A 25,826-nucleotide genomic window follows, 5' to 3' on the forward strand; every position below is an offset into this window, starting at 1 on the left:
ATCCCCGTTCAGGAACACTCGGTCCGGCATCCCCGGACAGGCCCTCCGGTACACCGGCCACAGCCGGTCCGCAAAAGCCTGCGGGGTTTCCCCTGGGAGCTGGATCGACTTCTCCACGCGGGAGAAAGGACTTCCCTCATCCATCCCCATGGCCTCCAGAACCGCATCTCTAAGCTCCTTGTACCCGCTCTGCCCCCTTTCACACTCGTCAGAGAGGGATTGGAGGAGACTACTCTCCAGGGAGAATAGCAGCATCTTAGCCTTCTCAGCGTCATCGCAGTCGTTGATGCTGGCTGTCTGCTCTATTTCCCTGAAGTGGATCGAGGGGTCTCCCTTTTTGGCGAGCCTCGAGATATGGTTGACCATAACCCTAAGCTGTTGGGTATTGAAGGGTAATACGAACTGGTGTTGGAGGGGTCCCTCATTTTCGCCATTGGCGGGTGGGTCGAACCTCCGATGCCGTGCTGGGCACATCGGTCCCGGCTCCGACCTCTAGGGCGGGGTTTGCTCTACCTCCGCCTCCACATCTGGCTCCACTCCTGGTTCCACCCCCCCTTGCTGCCAAACCTCGCTGAAACTTGACGCTACGGGTGGTGGTCGTGAGGTCTCCTCTCTCTCAACCGGGTCGTCCCAAGGCACTACCGGTGACGTTGGAACTGTCCTCCCCTCGTTCCCCATAAAATCTGCCTGGCCTGCCTTTGGGCTTATGAGGCATACCATGCCTTTTGCCTTTCGGAGGGCCCGGCTCAGATTTTCTATCCTCTCTTTACAGGTGCCGTGGTCTGCCTCCTCAAACTCCTGTTCACTCGCTAGCTTGTAAGTGGCTTTTACCTCCTGCACTTTCTCTTCCTGTTCCCTAATCTGCCTTGCCAAGCAGGCGTTTTTCTCCCGCAACCTTAACTCATTTCCCTTGGCCTCAGTGACTTGGCACCGTAGGTATTCCAACTGGGCCTTGTGTTCTCCTACTAAATGCACTCTCTCCTGATTCAAAGCCTGCAAAGCTACTAATAACTTCTCCCCTGCGAGAGCCTTATCCTGGATCTCCAGGGCTGGTTCCCTTAACTCGACTGCCTGTGCTGCAACGAGCCTGTCCAAAAGCAGGACCTGCTTTTTAAAACACATCAGCCAAACTGCCTTCTCTAAGGACTTCTTGTGTTCCTTTCCCTCTGTCCACTTAGCTGCTGCATCTACCGGACGCCCAGCCTTTACCAGAGTGGTGATCCACTTCTTAGTGATATTCACCTTGCTAAACACATAATCAGAAATCCTTTCCTCCATCATGGTTTGCTCATCCGAACCATTGTCTACTGTATCGCAACCCTGTTGCTGGTGTCCTGCTGCGGTCGCCATTTCTGTAGGGGGTGGTGTGTGGTGGTTGGCGTGTGTGCCCAGTCAGTTATGCCTCTGACTGTTTATGAGCAGTTCGAATCGCTCCCACGCCCCTGGGTTCTAGACACCGGACTTTGGTACAGGCGGCGATACAGAAAAGACTCGAATAGACAGATGGTTTGGATGTAAGCAAAACCAAGATTTTATTAAACAGAAAAATAACAGTCTTACGAAACATAGAAACATAGAAGATAGGAGCAGGAGTAGGCCATTCGGCCCTTCGAGCCTGCTCCGCCATTCAATGGGATCATGGCTGATCATCCAAATTCAGTACCCAGTCCCTGCTTTCTCCCCATATCCCTTGATCCCTTTAGCCTTAAGAAATATATCCAACTCTTTCTTGAATATATTTAATGAACTGGCCTCCACTGCCCTCTGTGGCAGAGAATTCCACAGGTTCACCACTCTCTGGGTGAAGAAATTCCTCCTCATTTCAGTCCTAAATGGATTACCCCTTATCCTTAGACTATGACCCCTGGTTCTGGACTCCCCGGCCATCAGAAACATCCTTCCTGCATCTAGTCTGTCCAGGCCTGACAGAATTTTATAGGTTTCGATGAGATCCCCTCTCAATCTTCTGAACTCCAGTGAGTATAAGCCCAATCGACACAATCTCTCCTCATACGTCATTCCTGCCATCCCGGGTATCAGCCTGGTGAATCTTCACTGCACTCCTTCCATGGCAAGAATGTCCTTCCTCAGGTAAGGCGACCAAAACTGCACACAATACTCAAGGTGTGGTCTCACCAAGGCCCTGTATAACTGTAGCAAGACATCCTTGTTCCTGTACTCGAACCCTCTTGCTACGAAGGCCAACATAACATTTGCCTTCTTAACCGCCTGCTGCACCTACATGCTTACCTTCAGCGACTGGTGCACAATAACACCCAGGTCTCTTTGCACTTCCCCTTCTCCCAATCTATTGTCATTCAAATAATAATCTGCCTTCCTGTTTTTGCCACCAAAGTGGATAACCTCACATTTATCCACATTATTGGGCAGAAACATGGCAAATGCACTATCACCCAACCTGTCCAAATCGTACTGGAGTTGCACGACATCCTCCTCACAGCTTACCCTCCCACCCAGCTTTGTGTCGTCTGCAAATTTGGAGATATTACATCCAATTCCCTCGTCCAGCTGATTAATATATATTGTGAACAGCTGGGGTCCTAGGACCGATCCTTGCGGTACCCCACTAGTCACTGCCTGCCACTCGGAAAACGACCCGTTTATTCCAACTCTTTGCTTTCTGTCCGCCAACCAGTTCTCTATCCAAGTCAATACATTGCCCCCAATCCCATGTGCCTTAATTTTGCATGCTAATCTCTTATGTGGGACCTTCTCAAAAGCCTTCTGAAAGTCCAAATACACCACATCCACTGGTTCTCCCTTATCTATTTTACCAGTTACATCCTCAAAAAATTCCAGTAGATTAGTCAAGCATGATTTACCTTTTGTAAATCCATGTTGACTTTGTCCAATCCTGTCACTGCTTTCTAAGTGCTCTGATATTACATCTTTTATAATGGACTCCAGCATTTTCCCCACTACTGATGTCAGGCTTACCGGTCTATAATTCCCCGCTTTTTCTCTACCACCTTTTTGAATATTGGGGTAACATTAGCTACCCTCCAATCCATGGGTACTGGTCCAGAGTTACTAGTATAAAATTACAGGCAAATACAAATAATATACTTATACAGGGAATGGGAAACACATGGCACATCGAGGGAAAACAACTATCTTAACAATCCCCTTATCCTTATCCCACCCCCTATACCTAACTAGATTAAGCTATGAGGGGCTAGAGTTTATGCTCACCAATCAAAGATCTGCTGAATTCAAAACAGCGGTGGGGCTTGGGGTTCGCTCTTTGTGCTCTCTGGAGCCTGCCGTCGTCATGTGGTCTCCGGGTGCTACAAGGGCGTTGTCCAGGTATGAGTACCCCAAAGTTAAAGTCTCTGCTTGGGTACTTTACCTCGCAGGGATGATGGTTCCTCTTCCTCGGTCGGCAGTTGAAGTTTGTATGAAGATAGTCACAGGTCAGCTGGATTGAAGGCCCGATTATTCGAAGCTTGTCTTCAATCGTCTTCCCAATTCGTCTCGCCCAATTCGTCTCGCCTCCTTGCGTCCCACCTCGCCTGGCCTGGTTTGTCCGTGTCCGCCCGGTGCAATGCCGGGCGTTCCTGATGGAATGGGGAAAGGCATGGACAGAGGCCAGGGGGTAAGCGCGGGACGGGGGAAGAGCAGCAGCCACGAGGGCGAGGAGCAAGGAGAAGAGAGCGGTTGCTACCCGGGGCCTTCAGTTATACTCCTTCGGATGGCCCTTATCTGCGCGCCAAATCAGGTTAGTTCTTTGTCTTAATCTTGGCGGGCTATTTTAAATAATGGTAGCAATCCACACTAACTGTTTTTAGATGGCCAGTAATCGCATCTACTGGCCTGATAATTGACTTGTTTTGTTATTAATACATCTTAATGGGCCTGTCCAGCCTTGATGGCTTCCTTATGCTGTTCCAGATTATTTATGCAAACTGCTTCATGGCCTTAACTATAGGCCTAACTGGGTTTTAATCTGTCTCTGATTTGGCCTAATACATAATTCAAAGTCCTGTCTGGTTTTCAAAATGCAAAGTCTCTCTTCACAGAAACTGCAGCTTTGGTTTCCATTTCTCCACAAGCTGCCTGTGCCGCAGAGTCCAAGTTTTTAAAATCTCACAGGCTTTCTGCCATGAGGCGCGGACACCATCTTGGGTACCCTTTTTAATTAAAATGTCCACGCAGAGTCCCTTTTGTTAATAATAACCTTTGGGGAAATGTAGAAATTTTGCAAATCTTACAGGACGGGCGATGGGAGCACACTGCTGACTGGACGGGCGATGGGACCACTCTGCTGACTCTGGGTGGGCGATGGGACCACATTGCTGACTCTGGGTGGGCGATGGGACCACACTGCTGACTCTGGGTGGGCGATGGGAGCACACTGCTGACTCTGGGTGGGCGATGGGACCACACTGCTGACTCTGGGTGGGCGATGGGACCACACTGCTGACTCTGGGTGGGCGATGGGACCACACTGCTGACTCTGGACGGGCGATGGGACCACACTGCTGACTCTGGGTAGGCGATGGGGTCACACTGCTGACTCTGGGTGGGCGATGGGACCACATTGCTGACTCTGGATGGGCGATGGGGTCACTCTGCTGACTCTGCACGGGCGATGGGACCACACTGCTGACTCTGGACGGGCGATGGGAGCACACTGCTGACTCTGGACGGGCGATGGGACCACACTGCTGACTCTGGACGGGCGATGGGACCACACTGCTGACTCTGGACGGGCGATGGGACCACACTGCTGACTCTGGGTGTGCGATGGGGTCACACTGCTGACTCTGGGTGGGCGATGGGACCACATTGCTGACTCTGGATGGGCGATGGGGTCACACTGCTGACTTTGGATGTGCGGTGGGACCACACTGCTGACTCTGGGTGGGCGATGGCATCACACTGCTGACTCTGGGTGGGCAATGGGACCACACTGCTGACTCTGGACGGGCGATGGGGTCACACTGCTGACTTTGGACGGGCGGTGGGACCACACTGCTGACTTTGGGTGGGCGATGGGACCACACTGCTGACTCTGGACGGACGATGGGGTCACACTGTTAACTTTGGACGGGCGATGGGACCACACTGCTGACCCTGGACGGGCGATGGGGTCACATTGCTGACTTTGGACGGGCGGTGGGACCACACTGCTGACCCTGGACGGGCGATGGGGTCACATTGCTGACTTTGGACGGGCGGTGGGACCACATTGCTAACTTTGGACGGGCGATGGGACCACACTGCTGACTCTGGACGGGCGATGGGGTCACACTGCTAACTTTGGATGGGCGATGGGACCACACTGCTGACTCTGGGTGGGTGATGGGGTCACACTGCTGACTTTGGACGGGCGGTGGGACCATACTGCTGACTCTGGACGGGCGATGGGGTCACACTGCTAACTTTGGACAGGCGATGGGGTCACACTGCTGACTTTGGACGGGCGATGGGGTCACACTGCTAACTTTGGACGGGCGATGGGACCACACTGCTGACTTTGGACGGGCGATGGGGTCACACTGCTGACTTTGGATGAGCGGTGGGACCACACTGCTAACTTTGGACGGGCGATGGGACCACACTGCTGACTTTGCGGCCTTTCCAAGTGGCAGTTGAACATTGCCCCCATTGTATGATGAACAGGGAAATTCAGCAGACTGAAATAAACTATGAGGACATCAATATCTTCAGGATACTTTCATGACATCAGTTATGTTAAAAAGACACAAAACAATTGAAAATATTCTTTCCCTTCTCACTGATTAAGACCTTCCTTAAAGCCTACCTCTTTGACCAAGCTTTTAGTCACCAGTCCTAATATGTCCTTCTTTGGCTCGGTGTTAATGGCACTATATAAATGCAAGTTGTTGTTCTCATGAGCAGCATAAATTTAATGTAAGTTATTTACTGGCATTTCAAATATAGCATCAATATTTAATGGGTCCTTCCAACCTCATGAAGAAAGACAATTATGTGGCTCACATCAGATCAAAAATTCCATTAAAAAAGATATAAAAATAAAGAAATAAAAATCCTACCTCACAGAACATTGGTAGTTTTTTGGCAAAATCCACTACCCTTGTAATTGCGGGTGTGATAATTTTTGTAAACTCACTGAAGGCTTCCAGATCCACCTTGCTCCCTTTGGGTGCATTCACTATTGGCGCTTGCCCAATATCTTCAGACTAGAAAATGAACAAAATGATACTTGTAAATATTGCTTCATGAAATCATTTGTGCACTCCCACTTCTGAATATCACTTTGCTATCCTATAATGGCAACAGTTAGTAAAACTGATCACTGCATTTAACTTGAAGCTTGTCATCTTATCAATGCACCATCGACTACTTTTTAAAACGTCATTTACATCCCTTCATTTCTTTCATGAAGAAGGTGACATGCTATCCTCTAATTCCAAGGCTGATGGGTCTTTTGTTACTGGCACTTCGAGTTAAAACATTTGAATTTTTAGAAAAAGGAAAAGTCCATTAGGCCCAAAAAGCCTGGCCCTTTTTCATAGATCAACCTCATCCAGTGGCATTATCAGGTGCATGTAAATCTGTACATTGTTTAATTGCTTGACCAGCAAACCAGGGATCTGGCCAAAAAAATCACTTGTGGTTCATTCACTAATGGCATCCATCTCAGCTGCAGTCGCAGTCGAATCTGCTGCCTTATTTCAGGACCGGACTCTGTACTGCAAGTGAGAATTTCTTGGTTTATGATAGATCAACACTTCCTGCCTGCAGCACTGAATCCAATCCTGGAATAAAGCAGCCAAGTCATGCAGGAGCTATGGTCAAAGCACATCAGGGAGGTGGAAAGTCTGTGTGAACTGACAGGGGTTAAGGTGAAGGGGAAGTTTGTTCTGGTAAATGGAGGGAGGAGGGGTGGCAGGGAGAGGAGTTGGAGAACGGTGTGCCTCTTAACTGAGAGGATGGGGCTAAAGGGAGAGAATGCCTCAATGAAAGGGAAGAGGAGCAAATACTGAGGGGTGAGTGACTGGTGAGTTAACTTTTTGGAAGTGACTGGCTAGCTTATCTATTAAATATGGATAAACCTAAATATCACTTTTAAAAACACCAATTAAGAAGTATGATTCTAAGGGGGAAAAATTTGTGTTCGCTAGCAAAGTTGCTGGTGTCACCGGCAACTTAAAAAAAAAATTGTTTATGGGATGTGGGCGTCGCTGGCAAGGCCAGCATTTATTGCCCATCCCTAATTGCCCTTGAGAAGGTGGTGGTGAGCCGCCTGCTTGAACTGCTGCAGTCCGTGTGGTGAAGGTCCTCCCACAGTGCTGTTGGGTAGGGAATTTCAGGATTTTGACCCAGTGACGATGAAGGATCGGCGATATACTTCTAAGTCAGGATGGTGTGTGACTTGGAGGGGAACTTGGAGGTGGTGGTATTTCTATGCGCCTGCTGCCCTTGTCCTTCTAGATGGAAGAGGTCGCAGGTTTTGGTGATGCTGCCGAAGAAGCCTTGGCGAGTTGCTGCAGTGCATCTTGTAGATGGTACACACTGCAGTCATGGTACGCTGGTGGTGGAGGGAGTGAATGTTTAAGGTGGTGGATGGGGTGCCAATCAAGCGGGCCGCTTTGTCCTGGATGGTGTCGAGCTTCTTGAGTGTTGTTGGAGCTGCACTCATCCAGGCAAGTGGAGAGTATTCCATCACACTCCTTACTTGTGCCTTGTAGATTGTGGAAAGGCTTTAGGGAGTCAGGAGGTGAGACACTCGCCACAGAATACCTAGCCTCTGATCTGCTCTTGTTGCCACAGTATTTATGTGGCTGGTCCAGTTAAGTTTCTGGTCAATGGTGATGGTGGGGGATTCGGCGATGGTAATGCCATTGAATGTCAAGGGGTGGTAGTTAGACTCTCGCTTGTTGGAGATAGTAATTGCCTGGCACATGTGTGGCGCGAATGTTACCTGCCACTTATCAGCCCAAGCCTAAATGTCATCCAGGTCTTGTTGTAACTGGAGTTAATGGCTGCTGAAAATGGCGGCAATGCTAATGGAGCAAAATTGGTCTGGGGGGCATGGAAAGTGGTGGTGCAGTGTCACCTTCCGTGCAACGCCATTCTGGTGGTGTTGCTGGAGGCATCCGACCCGAAGTTTGTGTGCAGGTGCGGCGTTGCAGCTTCCCACAGCCTCTGTGAGCGAAGCTGTGGAGCTCACAGGGAATTGTGGGCAATGAACTGGTCTGAGAATTAAAGGGACGATGCACACTGAAGCAATACAAAATAAAATGAAGTGCAACAATAGTTTTCAGCCCTTTCCGCCTTTTACAAAATATTTAACATTAAAACGTCCCAAATGTGAATATTCAGCTCTTAAAGCTTCCCTTCCTAACCCCAACAAATGGGAAAACTGTCTCAGCACTAACACAAATGGCTCAGCAAGCCAGGGAAGGGGCACCCAGAGTCTCGCATGCAGCACACCAGCTTTGTGCAGGTTGTCAACACTGGTCCTCTACCCACAGAGGCCAGGAGGTCCTCCAGACAGAATGATGTAGGAGGGTAAACAATCCCTCCTCGTACTTCTTGACTTGTCTGCAACCTTTGACATGGTTGACCACTCCAACCTTCTCCAACGCCTCTCCACCATCGTCCAGCTGGGTGGGACTGTACTCGCCTGGTTCCATTCTTATATATCTAATCGTAACCAGAGAATCACCTGCAACGGCTTCTCTTCCCGCTCCCGCATCGCTACCTCTGGTGTCCCCCAAGGATCTATCCTTGGGCCCCTCCTATTTCTCATCTACATGTTGCCCTTGGCGACATCATCCAAAAACACAGCATCAGTTTCCACGTGTACGCTGATGACACCCAGCTCTACCTCACTGCCTCTTCTCTCGACCCCTCCATGGTCTCTAAATTGTCAGACTGTTTGTTCGATATACAGTTCTGGATGAGCAGAAATTTTCTCCAATTAAATATTGGGAAGACCGAAGCCATTGTTTTCGGTCCCCACCACAATCTCCGTTCCCTAGTCACTGACTCCATCCCTCTCCCTAACATCTGTCTGAGGCTGAACCAGACTGTTTGGAACCTTGGTGTCATATTTGACCCTGAAATGAGCTTCCGACCACATAGCCGCAGCATAACAAAGACCGCCTATTTCCACCTCTGTAACATCACCCGTCTCCGCCCTTGCCTCAGCTCATCCGCTGCTGAAACCCTCATCCATGCCTTTGTTACCTCTAGACTTGACTATTCCAATGCACTCCTGGCTGGCCTCCCACATTCCACCCTACATAAACTTGAGGTCATCCAAAACTCGGCTGCTCGTGTCCTAACTCGCACCAAGTCCCGTTTGCCCATCACTCCTGTGCTCGCTGACCTACATTGGCTCCTGTTTAAGCAGCGCCTTGATTTCAAAATTCTCATCCTTGTTCACAAATCCCTCCATGGCCTCGCCCCTTCCTATCGCTGTAATCTCCTTCAGCTCCACAACCACCACCCACCCTCCCCGAGATACCAGCGCTCCTCTAATTCTGCCCTCCTGAGCATCCCTGATTATAATCGCTCAACCATTGGTGGCCGTGCCTTCTGTTGTTTAGGCCCTAAGCTCTAAAATTCCCTGCCTAAATCTCTCCGCCTCGCTACCTCTCTTTCCTCCTTTAAGATGTTCCCTAAAACCTACCTCTTTGACCAAGCTTTTGGTCACCTGCCCTCATTTCTCCCTTGGTGGCTCGGTGTCAAATGTTTTGTCTTATAATACTCCTGTGCACCGCCTTGGGATGTTTTACTACGTTAAAAGCGCTATATAAATGCAAGTTGTTGTTGTTGTTGTACGTCACCGAGGTCGTCACTGCCAGCAGTGTCACCCCCACCACCTGGCTCCAGTGCCCAAAGAAGCTTCATGACCTCAAACCACTGATCAAGGTCAGTGAATGCATCTTCAAAAGCCGTCTCCTACCAACTGCACCACTAGCCTCACACACTGCTCAATGTACAACCCCCAATCCCTCACCTACCAACAATCTGCACCAATCATGAGGCACATCTCCCATTCCTAGTCTCACCTCACCCCCCTGGAGGAGACGGTGCCGGCCATTTTTGGCAGAAGCATGGCTGAGCCCTTGGCCAGCGGTGGGGCTGAAAGGATACAAGATGCTGGTATCCTCATACATTATCCTCTTCCTCGCATGCACCTCATGCTTTCCCGCCCACCCCTCACCACAACTTCACCCTTGTGCCTTCCTCATTTCACACGCCCAAGAAATGCAGCCTGCCCAGCGAGTGGGTGACCAAGAAGAGAGAGACGAGAGTGAAGAACAGAAGAAGACTGATTTGACATTCCCAGCCACCAGCTCCTCAAAGTCAACCAGCAAGGCCATTTGCAGTGTACTCCACTGAAAGTCAGCAGCCTTCCACCAGCCATGCTGCAGCCACTAGGGTAGCACCGTGTGACATCAGTAGGAAAGGCAAAGGCACACACAAGACAGTCACTAAGAGAATGCATACATGTGATGAGTTGATTTCTTGATGTCACATTTTGGATAGATAGACGTATATAGTTGGATTGGAAAGTTTTCTTTGTGGTGGCTTTTATTTCAGCATCGTGGCCAAGAGGATGTTGTGATGGTCAGTAACAGATGGAAGATAAGGTGTGGGACAAATGTTGAAAGAGGAATTGGGGTGGTGGTCACTGGGACTGCAGGCGGATGATTCCATCCCGGATATCCTGGCTACAAAGGGGCTGTCTGGGATGCATCCTTCCATCTGATTCCTCCTCTTTGGCTTCCTCCTCTTCTGTGTCTTCTTCTTCCCTCTGCAAGTGGATGCTGTAAATGTGAAATGACAGCATAAAATGCTGGAAATACTCAGCTGGTCAGGCAGCATCTCCACCTGAGACGTGAAGTCTGTTTTTCTCTCCACGGATGTTGCCTGACCTGCTGAGTATTCGCAGCATGTTCTGTCTTCTCAAAGGCCTTCATTTACCATCCGAGCCCTTGCAAGTGTCCAGCAGCACTCCTGACACACTTAAAAAACTTTTCACATCTATTGCAGCAAGCCACCACTTAAATAAAATCAAAAAAACAGTCCAGAACCTTACATTCAAACTTACCTAATGATGTGTATGTCCCTTTAAAGCTGCAGACATCGCCAGAGTTAGCCTGCTTGCACGCCAGGACCCAGCGCTAGGGTCGAAATTTGCGTTGGTGACGTTAAATCAGCGTTGCATGCCGATTGACGTCACCACGCTGCCATTTTTCCCCCCAGGGTGCTGCCAGTTACTGGCAGCGCAAAGGGGAAGAGGAATATGGCGGCCGCTGCGGAATCCGCCACCAACTGATGAAAGAGTGGTGCCCGCCATTTTATGGCGCTACGGAGTGGCGATTTTAGATGAATTTCTAGCCCTAAAGGTTTATATACAGGGATCAAATGGCGCTGTTGTAGTGACAAGTCTGTCTGGAATTTACACTCTACGACTTCCAAATCCGGCCCAGAAGAATCCCACCCCAGTGGTAGGTTCACTCTGATTCAGGAGAAATTTGGAGTGCAGGAACTACACTTGTTACATGATCAGTTGGATAATATACGTTGCCAGATTTTGTGTCTGCTCAGGCATCGGTTTACAAGCACAGATAAGTAGTTGCTAAAATGAGTTCAATAATTAATTAGAAAATAGAAGGAAAGACTGGTTAATCATCTCAATAAGAATTCCTACATTGTATTATAAGTCTGACAAAGTCTCCCTATCTTATCTCTTTTCAGGTACTAATAAGCTGCAGATCACCAGCACTTTGTTTCTTTTGCTTCTCGTTGCTTTGCGTTTTCCTGCTGTATTGCACCGAAATTTGCAGACTTCCCCTTCCCCACCTCAGGGCTGTGACTCATGTGATTACCATATCCACTGTCTGAATGAGTAAGACAAACTAACACTCTCTTTTACTTGAATTGGATTTTAAGCCTCTCAGTACTGAAGAATGTTTTCAGATTCTCACATTATTTCATCCGTGGAAATTGTTTTCTTCTCAAAATCTTTGGTGATGAAGGTTGCATATCACCGAAACATTCACAAAACACGGAGAAGCAAACAACACTGCTTAATTCAGGGAATGCTGGGAATGCGCAAATTCTGTCTGATTTTTCACCCGCCGCTGAGGAACTTGCCAGAAATTTTCGCTTCTGTTTCCAATGGTTTCCTTGAGCATTGGTGGTCATGTGGGCCTCCGTTACTCCTCTGATAAGTTCCCATTCCTCCTCTGTCGGCTCAGGTTTGTTTACAATTGTTTTCGTCAGTTCCTCTCGACGCCTCTTTTCTCTGTTTTCTTCTATTAGTTTACGTTTTGCTAACCGTTTGCCATCATCCAGCACCACTAATTACACAAAGAAACAAAACAAAATTACCATTCTTCCTTCTACATTCTGTGATCATTATTTCCCCTACTGTTGCTACTTTAACATAAACTGGCATCAGTAACATTATTGTAATTATTTAACAGGTTCCCCAGCCAATATCTAGACTGCTGTGATTCCAGGAATCTCTTCTGAATCAGGTCTTCAAAAGGACATAAACTACTAAGCTTTTATAGATTAAAAAGAAAACCACGAATGGTGGAAATCCGAAATAAAAAACAGAAAATGCTAAAAAGGCACAGCAGATTGAACAGTGTCTGAATCCCCTCATCACCTGAAGCATTTGCCTACCTTTCTGTTTCAGATGCTATTTTTGCCTACTGTGCATTTCCAGCATTTGGCGTATTTGCAGTTTAGAAGGGGAGTATTCTAATGATGTTTATATTCTTTAACTGTATCTGTACTTGCTCTTATAAACATCTGTGGAATGGCGAGCAGCAATGGTCTTGGGGTAAGGGTAGTGAAAGAAGTTATTTTTAAAAATGGAAAACAGAAAATAGCTGAAACATCGATATGAAACTTGCTTACAGTCAGTTGCCATGCCAACAGCAATGCACTTTTTGAACCTGCATTCCTGACATTGATTCCTTGATACTTTGTCGATGATGCATTTTGCTTCATATTTACAACTGTAGGCTGGATGAAGGTTTTTCTGTATGGTTCTCCTGAAAAAGCCCTAAACACAAAACATCAGAATTTAGAAGAAAGCCCTTAGGCCATCATATTACTTTGTGATATTACACCCTAAAAATAGAGGGGCTAGTATCTCACAACCTTTCCAGTCCATTACTGCTAAAGGCCAGCAAATTAGGAGAGGGCTGGGCTGGGTCGGGCCGGGCCGGGTCTCCCAATGTGAGAGTTTCTGTGTCCCCAGCCTCTCAGTTGGCAGGTACATCATGGGCTGTGGTGTGAAACCAGGTGCACCAGACCACCAATTGGTGTTTGTAGATCCCACCTGGGGATGATTGTGCAACTTTCTTTACATTTTGGTTCTCTTATAAAGGAGGGAGAGGGAGAAAGAAAAAAGTAGGCAGAGCACTTGGAGGAGGGTGAGAGTGGAAGAGAGGGAAAGCATCGACTAAGAATCCCCTTAGAAAATAGAGCTTATGTCTTCAACACTTGTATCCTCTTTCAGGCTAATCTGTCAAGAACTTTAAGTGAAAGATTGGGCATACAAATAGCTTCTGGACTCACTCGCCCTTCACACCTGTCTCCGATCCTGGACATCAGTTCATCAATGCTCTAAGCTGACTCCACCCTATCTACGATAGCAAAATACTGCAGATGCTGGAAATCCAAAATAACAACAGAGAATGCTGGAAAAAGTCAGCAGGTCAGGCAACATCCGTGGAGAGAAATTTGAGTTGACGTTTCGGGTTGAAACCCTTCTTCAAAACTGGAAAGAAAATAAAAAGATCAAAGGCAAAGCTGCGATCAAACAAAAGAAGAAAAGGAGACAATAAAAGGTATTAGAAGCCAGATGAGATGGTAATGGGCCCGTGGAGACAAAAGGCAGCTGAGATTAGGTGTGAAGTGTACTGGCAGGATAAGGACAGCTGCCAGGTGAGAGAGAGAAACAAAAGGAAAGGAGGGGTGGGGAAAGGAGGACCCAAAACAAAGGGGTGGAAAAAATTAAAAGGGGCCTCTGACTTTAACTTTGGGCTCCCTCCTATTGTCTCCTCGCTATTCTGAAAGGAAGGATATTAACTCTGATGATGCGGAATCTGTATGGGTAGAACTGAGGAATATCAAGGGGCAGAAAATGTTAGTGGGAGTGGTATATAGGCCTCCAAACAGTAATACGGAGGTTGGGGATGGCATTAAAAGGGAAATTAGAGAAGCATGCAATAAGGGCACAGCAGTCATCGTGGGTGACTTTAATTTACATATAGATTGGGCTAACCAAATTAGTAAAAATACTGTGGAGGAGGAATTCCTAGAATGTTTACGGGATGGTTTTCTGGAACAATATGTCGAGGAACCAACCAGAGATCAGGCCATCTTAGACTGGGTATTATGTAATGAGAGAGGATTAATTAGCAATCTTGTTGTACGAGACCCCTTGGGTCAGAGCGATCATAATATGATGGAATTCTTCATTAGGATGGAGAGTGAAGTAGTTGACTTGGAGACTAGGGTCCTGAATTGACTAATCTACTGGAATTTTTTGAGGATGTAACTGGTAAAATAGATAAGAGAGAACCAGTGGATGTGGTGTATTTGCATTTTCAGAAGGCTTTCGATAAGGTCCCGCATAAGAGATTAGCGTGTAAAGTTAAGGCACATGGGATTGGGGGCAAGGTATTGACTTGGATAGAGAACTGGTTGGCGGACAGAAAGCAGAGAGTAGGAATTAACGGGTCTTTTTCTGAGTGGCAGGCAGTGACTAGTGGGGTACCGCAGGGATCGGTCCTTGGAACCCAGCTATTCACAATATACATTAATGATCTAGATAAGGGAACTAGATGTAATATCTCCAAGTTTGCAGATGACACAAAGCTGGGTGGGCGTGTGTGCTGCGAGGAGGATACCGAGAAACTCCAGGATGATTTGGACAGGTTGGGTGATTGGGCAGAAGCGTGGCAGATGCAATATAACGTGGATAAATGCGAGGTTATCCACTTTGGTGTCAAAAACAGAAAGGCAGACTATTATTTGAATGGCAATAGATTGGGAGAAGGGGAAGTGCAACGAGACCTGGGTGTCCTTGTGCACCAATCGCTGAAGGTAAGCATGCAGGTGCAGCAGGCGGTGAAGAAGGCAAATGGTATGTTGGCCTACATCATGAAAGGGTTTGAGTATAGGAGCAAGGATGTCCTGCTGCAGTTGTACAGGGCCTTGGTGAGACCACACCTTGAGTACTGTGTGCAGTTTTGGTCGCCTTACCTGAGGAAGGATGTTCTTGCCATGGAAGGAGTTCAGCGAAGATTCACAAGTCTGATCCCTGGGATGGCAGGAATGACGTATGAGGAGAGATTGGGTCGATTGGGCTTATACTCGTTGGAGTTTAGAAGAATGAGAGGGGATCTCATCGAAACTTATAAAATTCTGACAGGTCTGGACAAACTAGATGCAGGTAGACTATTCCCGATGGTCGGAGAGTCCAGAACCAGGGGTCATAGTCTAAGGATAAGGGGTAAGCCATTTAGGACAGAGATGAGGAAGAATTTCTTCACCCAGAGAGTGGTGAACCTGTGGAATTCTCTACCACAGAAGGCGGTTGAGGCCAAGTCTTTAAATATATTCAAGAAGGAGTTAGATATATTTCTTAGAGCTAAAGGTATCAAGGGATATGGGGAGAAGGCAGGGACAGGGTACTGAGTTTGGGTGATCAGCCATGATCTCATCGAATGGCAGAGCAGGCTCGAGGGGCCGAATGGCCTACTCCTGCTCCTATCTTCTATGTTTCTATGTATTCTCCATTTATTACCAGGACATATCTATCCTAATCTTGCTATGTAACCATGACTATGTAATTTGAGTTTCCCTGTGTCCATTCGTGTGCGTGTTTTGTCTGCCGCTCTGAACCCGAGCCCATCACTTCTTCTTCCTTTTTTCTCTTTATTGCTCCTAGGCGCCTCTCTCTCATGTCATCATGCCTCCTTTCATTTCTCCCCTCTCGGGTACGCTGCCTCCCCCCCAATCCCAATCCTAACCCTTCTCCTTGACCTTCCTACTCTCTTGCTGCCGTCTCAGACTTAACTCTCTCTTAGATAAGCCTACAGCTTCCCTCTGTGCCTTTCTTCTCATCCTCTGAAGGGGCAGCGAGGCACTTGTCACTGCTTCCTTATGAGCAGCAACCCCAACTACCCCATCCTGCTGACCTTTGCACCCAGCATGCCCCACTGGGGGCTAACCTTGCCAACCTCCTTCCCGTCCCATCAACCCCTCCCAGTGCTGACCCTGTGGACTCTGCCAGGGATCAGCTATCACTGCCGTCTCGGCATTTCCCTCCAGAATGTCGTTGCCATCCATGAGCTTATTGTGGATGATTGCATCGACATCATGGCCTTGATGGAAACCTGGCTGAGGGGTGATGACAGCATCCCCCTAAAATGAAGTCTCCCTGCCTGGTTATATCTTCCACCACTTGCCCCGCCCAGACCGTTGCAGTGGCAGTGTGGCTCTTATCACCAAATCACACCTTGGTCTGTCCCCCTACTCCTCTGGCTCTTTCTCTTCCTTTAAGCATCTCACCTTGTTCCATCCCTCTCGTCTCTCCTTTAAAATACTTGTTCTTTACCGCTTCTACCAAGAGGATGATGCTTTAATATTTCCTTTAGTCACATGTGAAGTATCTCTGCTTCCTTGCTTAATGTTGTAGAATAGGTGATTTTCGTGGGCTCTTAACTTTCTCAAGAGTAAGTTTAACAAAAAATGTGCGTAGCTTTAAATTCATGCCTGCCCATTTTCATGCCATTTTGTGATAAATGTGACAAAAATACCTGAACTGTTTAATTTTCAAGAAAGGACAGACACAAAGGCCCTGATAACAACAGGTAGGAGGGAAGGGTGCGGGGGGAAGGATGTTTAGCAGTCAGGAAACCTGGAAGTACAGCAGGACCTGATTTAAAAACAAATTCTTTGTTTCCTGGCTACAGCCAGCCAGAATGGAGGCCGGTTGGCTGTCAGGTGGATAGGCTGTCTGTAGAGTAAGAATAGTGGGTAATTAGCCTAAGTTCACACCACTATAGTGATCTCTGTGCAGATTCCATCGGCGAAGACTGCAACAGCGCAGCCTGTGGAAGAGCAGGGTATCACTGGCAGCAACTTCCGGATTTCCGCGTTTAACTGCTCATGTGCGGATGGTAGAAGTTGCTGTCAGTTTTACCCTGTAATAACGGCTGACAGTTTCACCGTCATTAGTACAACAAAATCCGGGCCTTTGTTCATGAGGTATGCCAGCTGTGTACTGGCTTATCAATTTGAGCATAGAATACGAGTATCCAGGGCTGCTGTGGGCTGTGCTGGATCCAGAAATGATTTAAAGGAATAGGCAACAAGTGTTAGTGGTTCTGAAGGATGCTTTATAAGTCTTTTTGTACTAGATTTTTTGCAAGAATGTTTTTGACCACTCATTTGGTTTGAGGATTCATACCACAGACTCTAGCACTGCCATATTTTGATTTAAGAACATAAGAAATAGGAGCAGGAGCAGGCGCAGGCCATTCGGCCCCTTGAGCCTGCTCCACCATTTAATGAGATCATGGCTGATCCGATTTTGGCCTCAACTCCACTTTCCTGCCCACTCCCCGTAACTCTTGACTCCCCTGTTGCTTAAATATCTGTTTATTTCAGCCTGGAATATATTCAATGACTCAGCTTCCACAGCTCTCTGGGGTAAAGAATTCCAAAGATTCACGACCCTCTGACAGAAGAAATTCCTCCTCATCTCCGTCTTAAATGGGCGACCCCTTATTCTGAGACTATGCCCCCTTGTTCTAGATTCCCCCATGAGGAGAAACATCCTCTCAGCATCTACCCTGTCCAACCCCCTCAGAATCTTATATGTTTCAATAAGATCCCCTCTCATTCTTCTAAACTCTAATGTGTATAGGCCCAACCTGCTCAACCTTTCCTCATAAGACAACCCTTCCATCCCAGGAATCAACCTAGTTAACCTTCTCTGAACTGCCTCCACTGCAAGTATATCCCTCCTTAAATAAGGGGACCAAAACTGTACGCAGTACTCTAGGTGTGGTCTCACCAGCGCCCTGTACAGTTGTAGCAAGACTTCCCTACTTTTATACTCTAACCCCCTTGAAATAAAGGCCAACATTCCATTTGCCTTCCTAATTACTTGCTGCACCTGCATGTTAACTTTTTGTGTTTCATGTACGAGGACATCCAAATCCCTCTGTACTGCTGCATTCTGTAGTCTTTCTCCATTTAAATAATATTTTTCTTTTCTATTCTTCCTACCAAAGTGGATAACTTCACATTTTCCCACGTTACACTCCATCTGCCAAATTCTTGCCCACTCACTTAACCTGTCTATATCCCTTTGCAGACTCTTTGGCCCCGATTTTCTGCCAGCCGTTGGGCGGGTTTTCAGGCGGGCAGGGGCCGAAATTCGCAGAAATAGGGGGTCGCGACCCCCCCCGCCTGATTCCCTGCCCTGTCCGACTTTCGGACCGCTGTTTCTCCGCGACCCGAATCAGTCCTGCCCGCCGCTGGCGGGACTGGCCGTCGGGACCCTAATCACCAATTATTGGCATGTTTAATGCCATTTTAGGGGGCCCTTGCTATTTTCAAGGGTTTCCCATGCTAAACACGCCTGCAGGGAGCCCCGCTGATGAAACCTGGCGTGAAGCATCCCGGCTTGCTTGCTGTCAGCTGCAGGTCATTCGGGAAAGCTGCGATTTAATTGGAGAGCATTTGTATGGTGAAGGACCTTGTTGTTGCAGGCTTGGGGCAACTTCTTCAAGGCTTAGGCACAGCTGTGGAAGGTTGGAGCCTCACACACTTCTCCAATGTGATCTCCTGGGAAGCCCCTCTCGCCACCCTCACTCAGCGCTTCCTCAGCGGAGGCATCTACGAGAAGCATGGGACGCCTTTTTTTCCTTCCCTTCTTGCCATTAGAGGATCTCCAGCAGCAGAACCAGGAACAGCAGGATGAGCACCAGGCTGCTGCTCACTCACCTGAAGCTGCACAGGCCAGAAGGGGCCAGCGCTTGGAAGTGGCTTGAGAGCACCTTGCTGCGCTTTAGGGGGCCATGGGGACCCATTTCTGCACTGGCAGTCCTACTCAGAAGGACTTCCATGAAGTTCTGGTTTCTCTGTTCAATAGATGGCCATCGCTCCTCAAGAGATGTCATTCTCTTATGAGCACTCACCATGTTTTCCATACCCTGGCGAGTTATCTCCTCCATGGAGGTTGCCAACCTTTCCATGGTGATGCGTTCATGCGCCAATGACTCCACAAAGGCTCTGCTCATGGTCGCTATGGACTCCTCCATTCGCTCCACACTCGCAGCGACCCTGGAGACAAAACCTGCCAGAGACTCCTGCATCTGTGCATGGAGATCCATCACCTCTTCTCTTGCGAATGGACCCAGAGGCAGAGGGTCGACATGCAGCGCAGCTGAGCTGAGCTGGCAGAGTCCTGCGCCCTCCGACGAGGACTCTCCACTGCTGTCCCTGTCTCCAGAATCTGCTGAGGCTCACTTGTGAGCTGTGAAACACCAGGTGACAACACTACTCTATGTCCCGAAGGTCCCCCCGAGGTGTGAGTGTCTGCGCTGGTGCTGGGTGCGCTTACTTCTGCTGACGCTGCGCCCTCAGAGGTTGGAGCTTCCTCTGAGGAGTCTGGCTGCACAGCCTCTTCCTCCTCCACAGTGGGGACGGGGGCTCTGGATGGTCCTGTGGGGGAGTAGAGGAAGGAGTTAGAGATGTGATGCCAAGGTTACATGCACATTCGAGTTGACATCTGCTGACACCTGCATCCATGCAGCCTTGGTCTCAGTGGGAGGCCTCTTCCTGCCTGACCTAGGGAAGAGGACCTCCCTGTGGGCCCTAACCCCATCCAATAATGCCTACAGTGAAGCTTCGTCAAATTTGGAGGCAGCTCGGGGTCTGGCACTGGCCACAGTTGCTGCAGGCTCCTCTGCCATCCTGTATGGTTCATTTGGAAGCCAACAGAGGAAGCAATGCTTGCTGTGGACCTTGAAAGCACCACGAATGATGACATCATACTGTGGGGCTTTCTGACTAGAAATGGACAATTAGCAAGGCTGTCCACACGCTGGAAATTAATTGGCCACTTGAGGGAAAATTGCGTGCAGCTGGCTGACCCTTTTTTTGTGGGTCAGAACCCCACATTCGGGGAATCCGACCATTTCCCACACAATCCACAAAATTGGGCCCTTTATGTCCTCCTCACAACTTGCTTTCCCATCTATCTTTGTATCGTCCGCAAATTTGGCTACAATACACTCGCTTCCTTCATCTAAGTCATTAATATAGATTGAAAATAGTTGAGGTCCCAGCACTGATCCCTGTGGCACCCCACTAGTTACAGATTGCCATCCTGAAAATGACCCATTTATCCCGACTCTCTGTTTTCTGTTAGTTAGCCAATCCTGTATCCAATCTAATATATTACCCCTAACATCATGAGCTTTTATCTTATGCAGTAACCTTTTATGTGACACCTTGTCGAATGCCTTTTGGAAATCCAAATACACTACATCTACTGGTTCCCCTTTATCCACCCTGCTCGTTACCTCCTCAAAGAACTCTAATAGATTTGTCAAACATGATTTCCCTTTCATAAAACCATGTTGACTCTGTTTGATTGTATTATGATTTTCTAAATGCCCTGCTACTACTTCCTTAATAATGTTTTTGAGCATTTTGCCAATGACAGATGTTAGGCTAACTGGCCTATAGTTTCCTGCTTTCTGTCACCCTCCTTTTTTGAATAAAGGCCCTACAGATTGTGATAATAGCTTCTCCTATAGGAAACCTGCTATATTTGTCTTTTCTGGAGAAGAGAAAGAATGGAGGAATGCCAAGCAGGTGAGACTGCACCAGAGAAGGACTGTGCCTCCCTATGCTCTCCTTCAAACTGTATATACAGGGTAGAGTCGGCCTTACCTGGACTTATCTGCAGAACAGTGTCTGCGAAGGCTAGGATGACCTAGAAAAACATGCTGCAAGGAGATCTGCAGCCAGTCTATGCCATAGGGTCGGCACTGTCAATAGCAGGTAAGGTTATCAGAGCACTCAACTTTTCTTAGCTCCACCTCCTTCTAAACAAACATAGGCATCAACAGCACTATCAGTCAATGCACTGTTCACTGATGTACCAAGCAACTGACTGATACATTGGTCAGCATGGCCAGCTATTTCATTGGCTTGCCGACTGACTAGCAACACTGTCCAACGTCACCACACTGATGTACAGGATGTCTTCCGTGACCAGCAGGATCCCACTCCTCCTCAACCGTGCACAGTGACTCACCCAGTGTTACTTTCTGATGCTCTCCAATTGCATCCTCCAAGATGTGTGTAATTGTGCTGTTGCTTGCAAAGGTTTGTGAGAGGGACACGGGGAGAAATTCAGTATCGCCACATTTGGGGCGTTATACTCGAGCGGGCACGAAATTTAGCGCCCGGCGCAAATTATCGCCACCTACTGCTAAATTGACCTGCTTCGCCCCAGGAGGTGCTTGGAGCGCTAAAACAGGCACTGCACGACTGTCTTAAGGTGCTAAGCCGGAGAAGCGAAGCGGTACCACTGAGGGCGGGCGCAGGTGCGGCCAGTTAGCGATTGCACGCAGACACGCTGGCGCCGGTCAGCTCTTAAAGGGGAGGTTCGATCTTGCCTTGCAGCCACACCCTGCGCATCGGAGCCCTGATTCTCGGCCTGGACAGACCTGCAGCCACATTCTAACGCCTAGGACCATGGAGAGGGCCAGGGAGCAAGCGCAGCGGTTCAGTGAGGGGGCCCTGCAGGTTCTGGTTGGCGCGGTGGAGCGCAGGCAATCTATCCTGTTTCCGGACAGTGGCAGGAGGCCGCTGCCCAACGAGTATCACAAAGCTTGGAGGGAGGTGGCTCCACAGAGTGACCTCCAGCAGCATGGTGCCTAGGACCCCTGTGCAATGCAGGAAGAAGTTCAACGACCTCACTCGGGTCGTCAGGATGAGTACCCTTTTCAGTATCCTCTTCATCTCTGCATATCCACCTCACTTTATGGCCAAAGGGTCCTGAAAGCCCCAATGCCCAGCCCTCATCCAACACCTATGGGCCTTTCATGAAACTCACACGCACATTCAGCACTTTACACACTGTAAGGGCTATTCGACCATGGGAGGCAGTGCAGCCAAGATCAGGGCTTCACACTGTAAGGGCTATTCTACCATGGGAGGCAGTGCAGCCAAGATCAGGGCTTCACACTGTAAGGGCTATTTGACCATGGGAGGCAGTGCAGACAAGATCAGGGCTTCACACTGTACTCAGAGCCCGTCCTTTCTCTTGCAGGGCAAGCTGGCCCATAACAGGAGGCAGCAGCAACGGACCGGGGGAGGCCGGCCTCACCGTCAAGACCTCAGCGATCTGGAGCAGCGAGTCCAGCGGATTATGGCAGGCCGGATGATTGGCCCCGTTGCCACTGGAGATGCCGACCCCGTTCTGGACAGCAATGGTAAGGTCATCACCTTTTTGACCTCTGTCCTTCCACTTGTGCCTCACACCAGCATCCTTTGCCACTATCGAACCAATACAGTGCATTGCAGCACTCATGCCTCCCTCGCTGCCGCCCTGTCCTCACGCTAAAGCAACTCTTGTACCTCCCTGCTTTCAGATGCTGATTCACCAGGTGAGGAGGCGGGCCCTCAAGCTGCCACTGTGAGTGACTCTGAAGGCGAGGAGGAAGAGGAAGCCGGACCATCAGTGCCACCCTCAGCCGAGGCAGCCCATGGCCATAATGGGGACACGTCTTCCCTGGAGGGGAGCAGGGGGGAATGGTCTGAGGAGGGTGAAGCTCCGGGGCCCAGCGGGCTGCAGCAACGTTGGGGGGGGGGGGGGGGGCACGAATCGCCGGGGCAGGCCAGCAGTCTGTGCTTCAGCAGATTGCTCCGCATGCTGCAGTGCTGCCCCGTGGGAGTGCCAGTGTGTCGTCCGACCAGGGAGTGGCTCTCCTCTGTCAGGATGGCAGCATTCCTGCTGCCAACACTGTCACTTCTCCACTGCAGCTGCCACCACCTGTAGGACAGACTGCTGCCGCCCATGCAGAGTTGGAGCAGTCAGCAGCCGGGCCCTCCAGGCCCAGAGCTGGTCCAGGCCGTACCTCAAGGGCATCTGCCAACTCAGTTTCTGACACTCAACAGCCTTCCCCCAGCCTTGCTGCGGCCACTGGGGACCCATTGCGGAGGAGCTGCAGAGTGGGAAGCGGCCAATCTCGCAAGCGAAGCAGATCACCCTCGAAGGGCAAAAAGTAGGAGGTGTGGCAAAATGCTGTTAATTTTTTTACTGAAGGTCGAGGATCGTGGTCATTTTTTGGTTACTCTTTTGTTCATTGTCTCCAAGTTGTGAGAGCCAGTAATGTGTCTGACTGCTTTTTTTGGGGTTTCTCTCTGTTACTTTGTCATGCGGGAAGTGCACACAGTTTGTTAAATAAAGAAGTGTCTTTATTCAGAATGTGCATGTTTGCTCTTTGAACTATTTGTTGCCTTGACCGGCTTAGGGGTTGCGGAACGGTTCCATTCATGTTCTTTCAATGGCACAAGCCATTCCCTCAGAGGGGGCCTAGAACCGACTTGCAATAAGCCACTGACGGACGGCCCTTGCACTTTGTGCCTCCCTCCCGTCTTGGTGCTCCTCCTCCTCCTCCTCCTCTTCTGGTGGTGCTCCAATGTCTGGTGGCAGTGGCTGAGTCCTGAGGATTGCCAGGTTATGCAGCATGCAGCACACTACAACGAAATGGGAGACTCGCTCAGGTGAGTACTGAAGGGCTCCCCCAGAATGGTCCAGACAGAGGAACCGTTGCTTGAGCACGCCGATTGTGTGCTCAATGATGTCCCTGGTCGCTTGATGGCTCTCATTGTATCGTTCTTCAGCAGGGGTGCTGGGCGCACAGAGCGGGGTCATCAGCCAGGTGCACAGAGGATAGCCCTCGTCCCCGAGAAGCCAGTCTCCTGGGTGAGCCGGGGCTTCGAAAAGGTCTGCCACCAAAGTCTGGCGCAGGATGAAGGTGTCGTGGCTGCTGCCTGGAAAGCGGGCATTGACAGCGAGGATCAGCTGACTGTGGTCACACACCAACTGGACGTTCAACGAATGGAACCCCGTCCGGTTGCGGCAATCCTCGGCATTCTCTTGCGGTGCCCGCAAAGCCACATGCGTGCAGTCAATGGCGCTCTGGACCATGGGGAAGCCCGCTATTCTTGCAAATCCCATTGCGCGCTCTTGCTGCTTGTCCAGGGTCATGGGGAAGGAGATGTACTGACGTCTCCTTTTAAAGAGGGCATTCGTGACTTGACGGATGCAGCAATGCACCGCGAACTGGGAGATATTGGCAATGTCCCCAGTAGCGGATTGGAAGGAGCCGGTGGCATAGAAGTTGAGAGCCACTGTCACCTTCACTGCCACCGACAAAGACGTCCTGCTCCTCAGTTGAGGCTGCAGATCTGGCTGAAGCAGGTGGCAGAGCTCAGTGACCACCTCCCTGCTGAATCGAAGCCTCTGAAAACACTGCTCCTCAGACATGTTGAGGTATGAGAACTGTTGGCGGAATACCCTGGGAGGGTAAGGTCTCGTGTGCCGACGCCTGTTGGCCCTCCTCTGTCTGGCCATGATTGGCACTCTCTCTCGGCGTCTCTGAGCCCTCTCAATGTAATGGAGAAACCCAACGGTTCCACCCATTGCAGCCCCCATAGTATGTGGCCACTCAAGGTTATGCCAGTGAAAAAGCAAACCAACTACAAAGTTCTGGGCCGAAGCCAGAAGTACCTCTGCGAGCACTGGCTCAATGCAGAAAGCTCTCTCCCTTTGTCTCTCTGCAAATCTCTCTCTCTCTCACAGAAGGAGTGGTCCAAAAATGGCTACCACAAAGAAGCCAGGAGGAGCCCCCTTTAAGTAGCACCCCCGCCCCCAGCCCCACAGCGACTGGGAACCGTTCCAGTCAACCAGTCGCTGGGAGCGCCAGGCGGAAAGGAGGGGGGCGCCACTGAAGTTTCGGTTCAGGGCGCCCCAACGGCGTTGCACCATGAAATGACGTCAGGATCTGCGCACGCAGCTGAGCGGGCGTTGCGGTTTTGCGCCGCCGCTAAATGTCCGCTCAATTTCGTGAGAGGTGCCGGTCTCGCCGCGCCCGGGCGCTAGCCGCATCGCGCCCCACTTATCGCCCTCTTAAGGCGCTAACGGATGGCGCTAACAACTGAATTTCTCCCCCACAGTGTGCTATCATCTCCTGGCCCACTGACTATTCTAGGCCTATAAGAAAAGTGACTGATATAACAATGCTGTTTCCAAGAGACAAGCTTCCAGCAGAGCTCGTAGACATGATACTAACCGTATATGCAGTTTGTGTGGTTGGGTGTATCCCTGTTGGGGAGTGAGTGCGAAGGGAGGCAAGGCATAAGAACTGGATGGTGCTACCTGGGATACATCTGCAGCTTTACCTTTCATTACCCACTCCAAGCTCTTATATACAAGACTGTCCACAATGCCCTTCTTCAAAGGAGTCAAGGGATTCCAATTTATGAGCTCTACTCCAGCTAGGGACTGTTCCTTTGTATTATGTCCAAATTATTTTTCTATTTGAAAGTTGAATGAGCGCATGCAGTGTCAGACATGTCCCAAAGCAGCAGCCCATCCTGGGGTGTCATTAAGAAACCATGCATCATGCAGCTAGGTTGTGTTACAGTGCTTTTATGTTGATGCCCTTTGACTGCATCAAGGTTTTCAATTGCAAGTTACAGCTGTATTGTGCGCTCTATGGTCAGCAGTGGGA

The 25,826-nt window shown here is 49.4% G+C and overlaps 1 protein-coding gene across 1 annotated transcript in view; it reads right to left on the bottom strand.

Moving 5' to 3' along the window:
* The window catches only part of LOC147117504 (thyroid hormone receptor beta), a 96,428-nt gene that overhangs the window by 44,905 nt on the left and 25,697 nt on the right, over positions 1-25,826 (bottom strand). The window contains exons 3-5 of the mRNA XM_085988526.1: positions 12,901-13,048; positions 12,127-12,332; positions 6,042-6,188 (exon numbers count right to left, since the gene is read on the bottom strand). Coding sequence (XP_085844652.1) covers positions 6,042-6,188; positions 12,127-12,332; positions 12,901-13,048 — 501 coding nt within the window. The remainder of the gene's footprint in view (positions 1-6,041; positions 6,189-12,126; positions 12,333-12,900; positions 13,049-25,826) is intronic.

The sequence above is a fragment of the Somniosus microcephalus genome, chromosome 5, assembly GCF_052327205.1.
Source record: "Somniosus microcephalus isolate GS21.2 chromosome 5, FLI_Smic_1.0, whole genome shotgun sequence".
NCBI classification, from domain to species: Eukaryota; Metazoa; Chordata; class Chondrichthyes; order Squaliformes; family Somniosidae; genus Somniosus; species Somniosus microcephalus.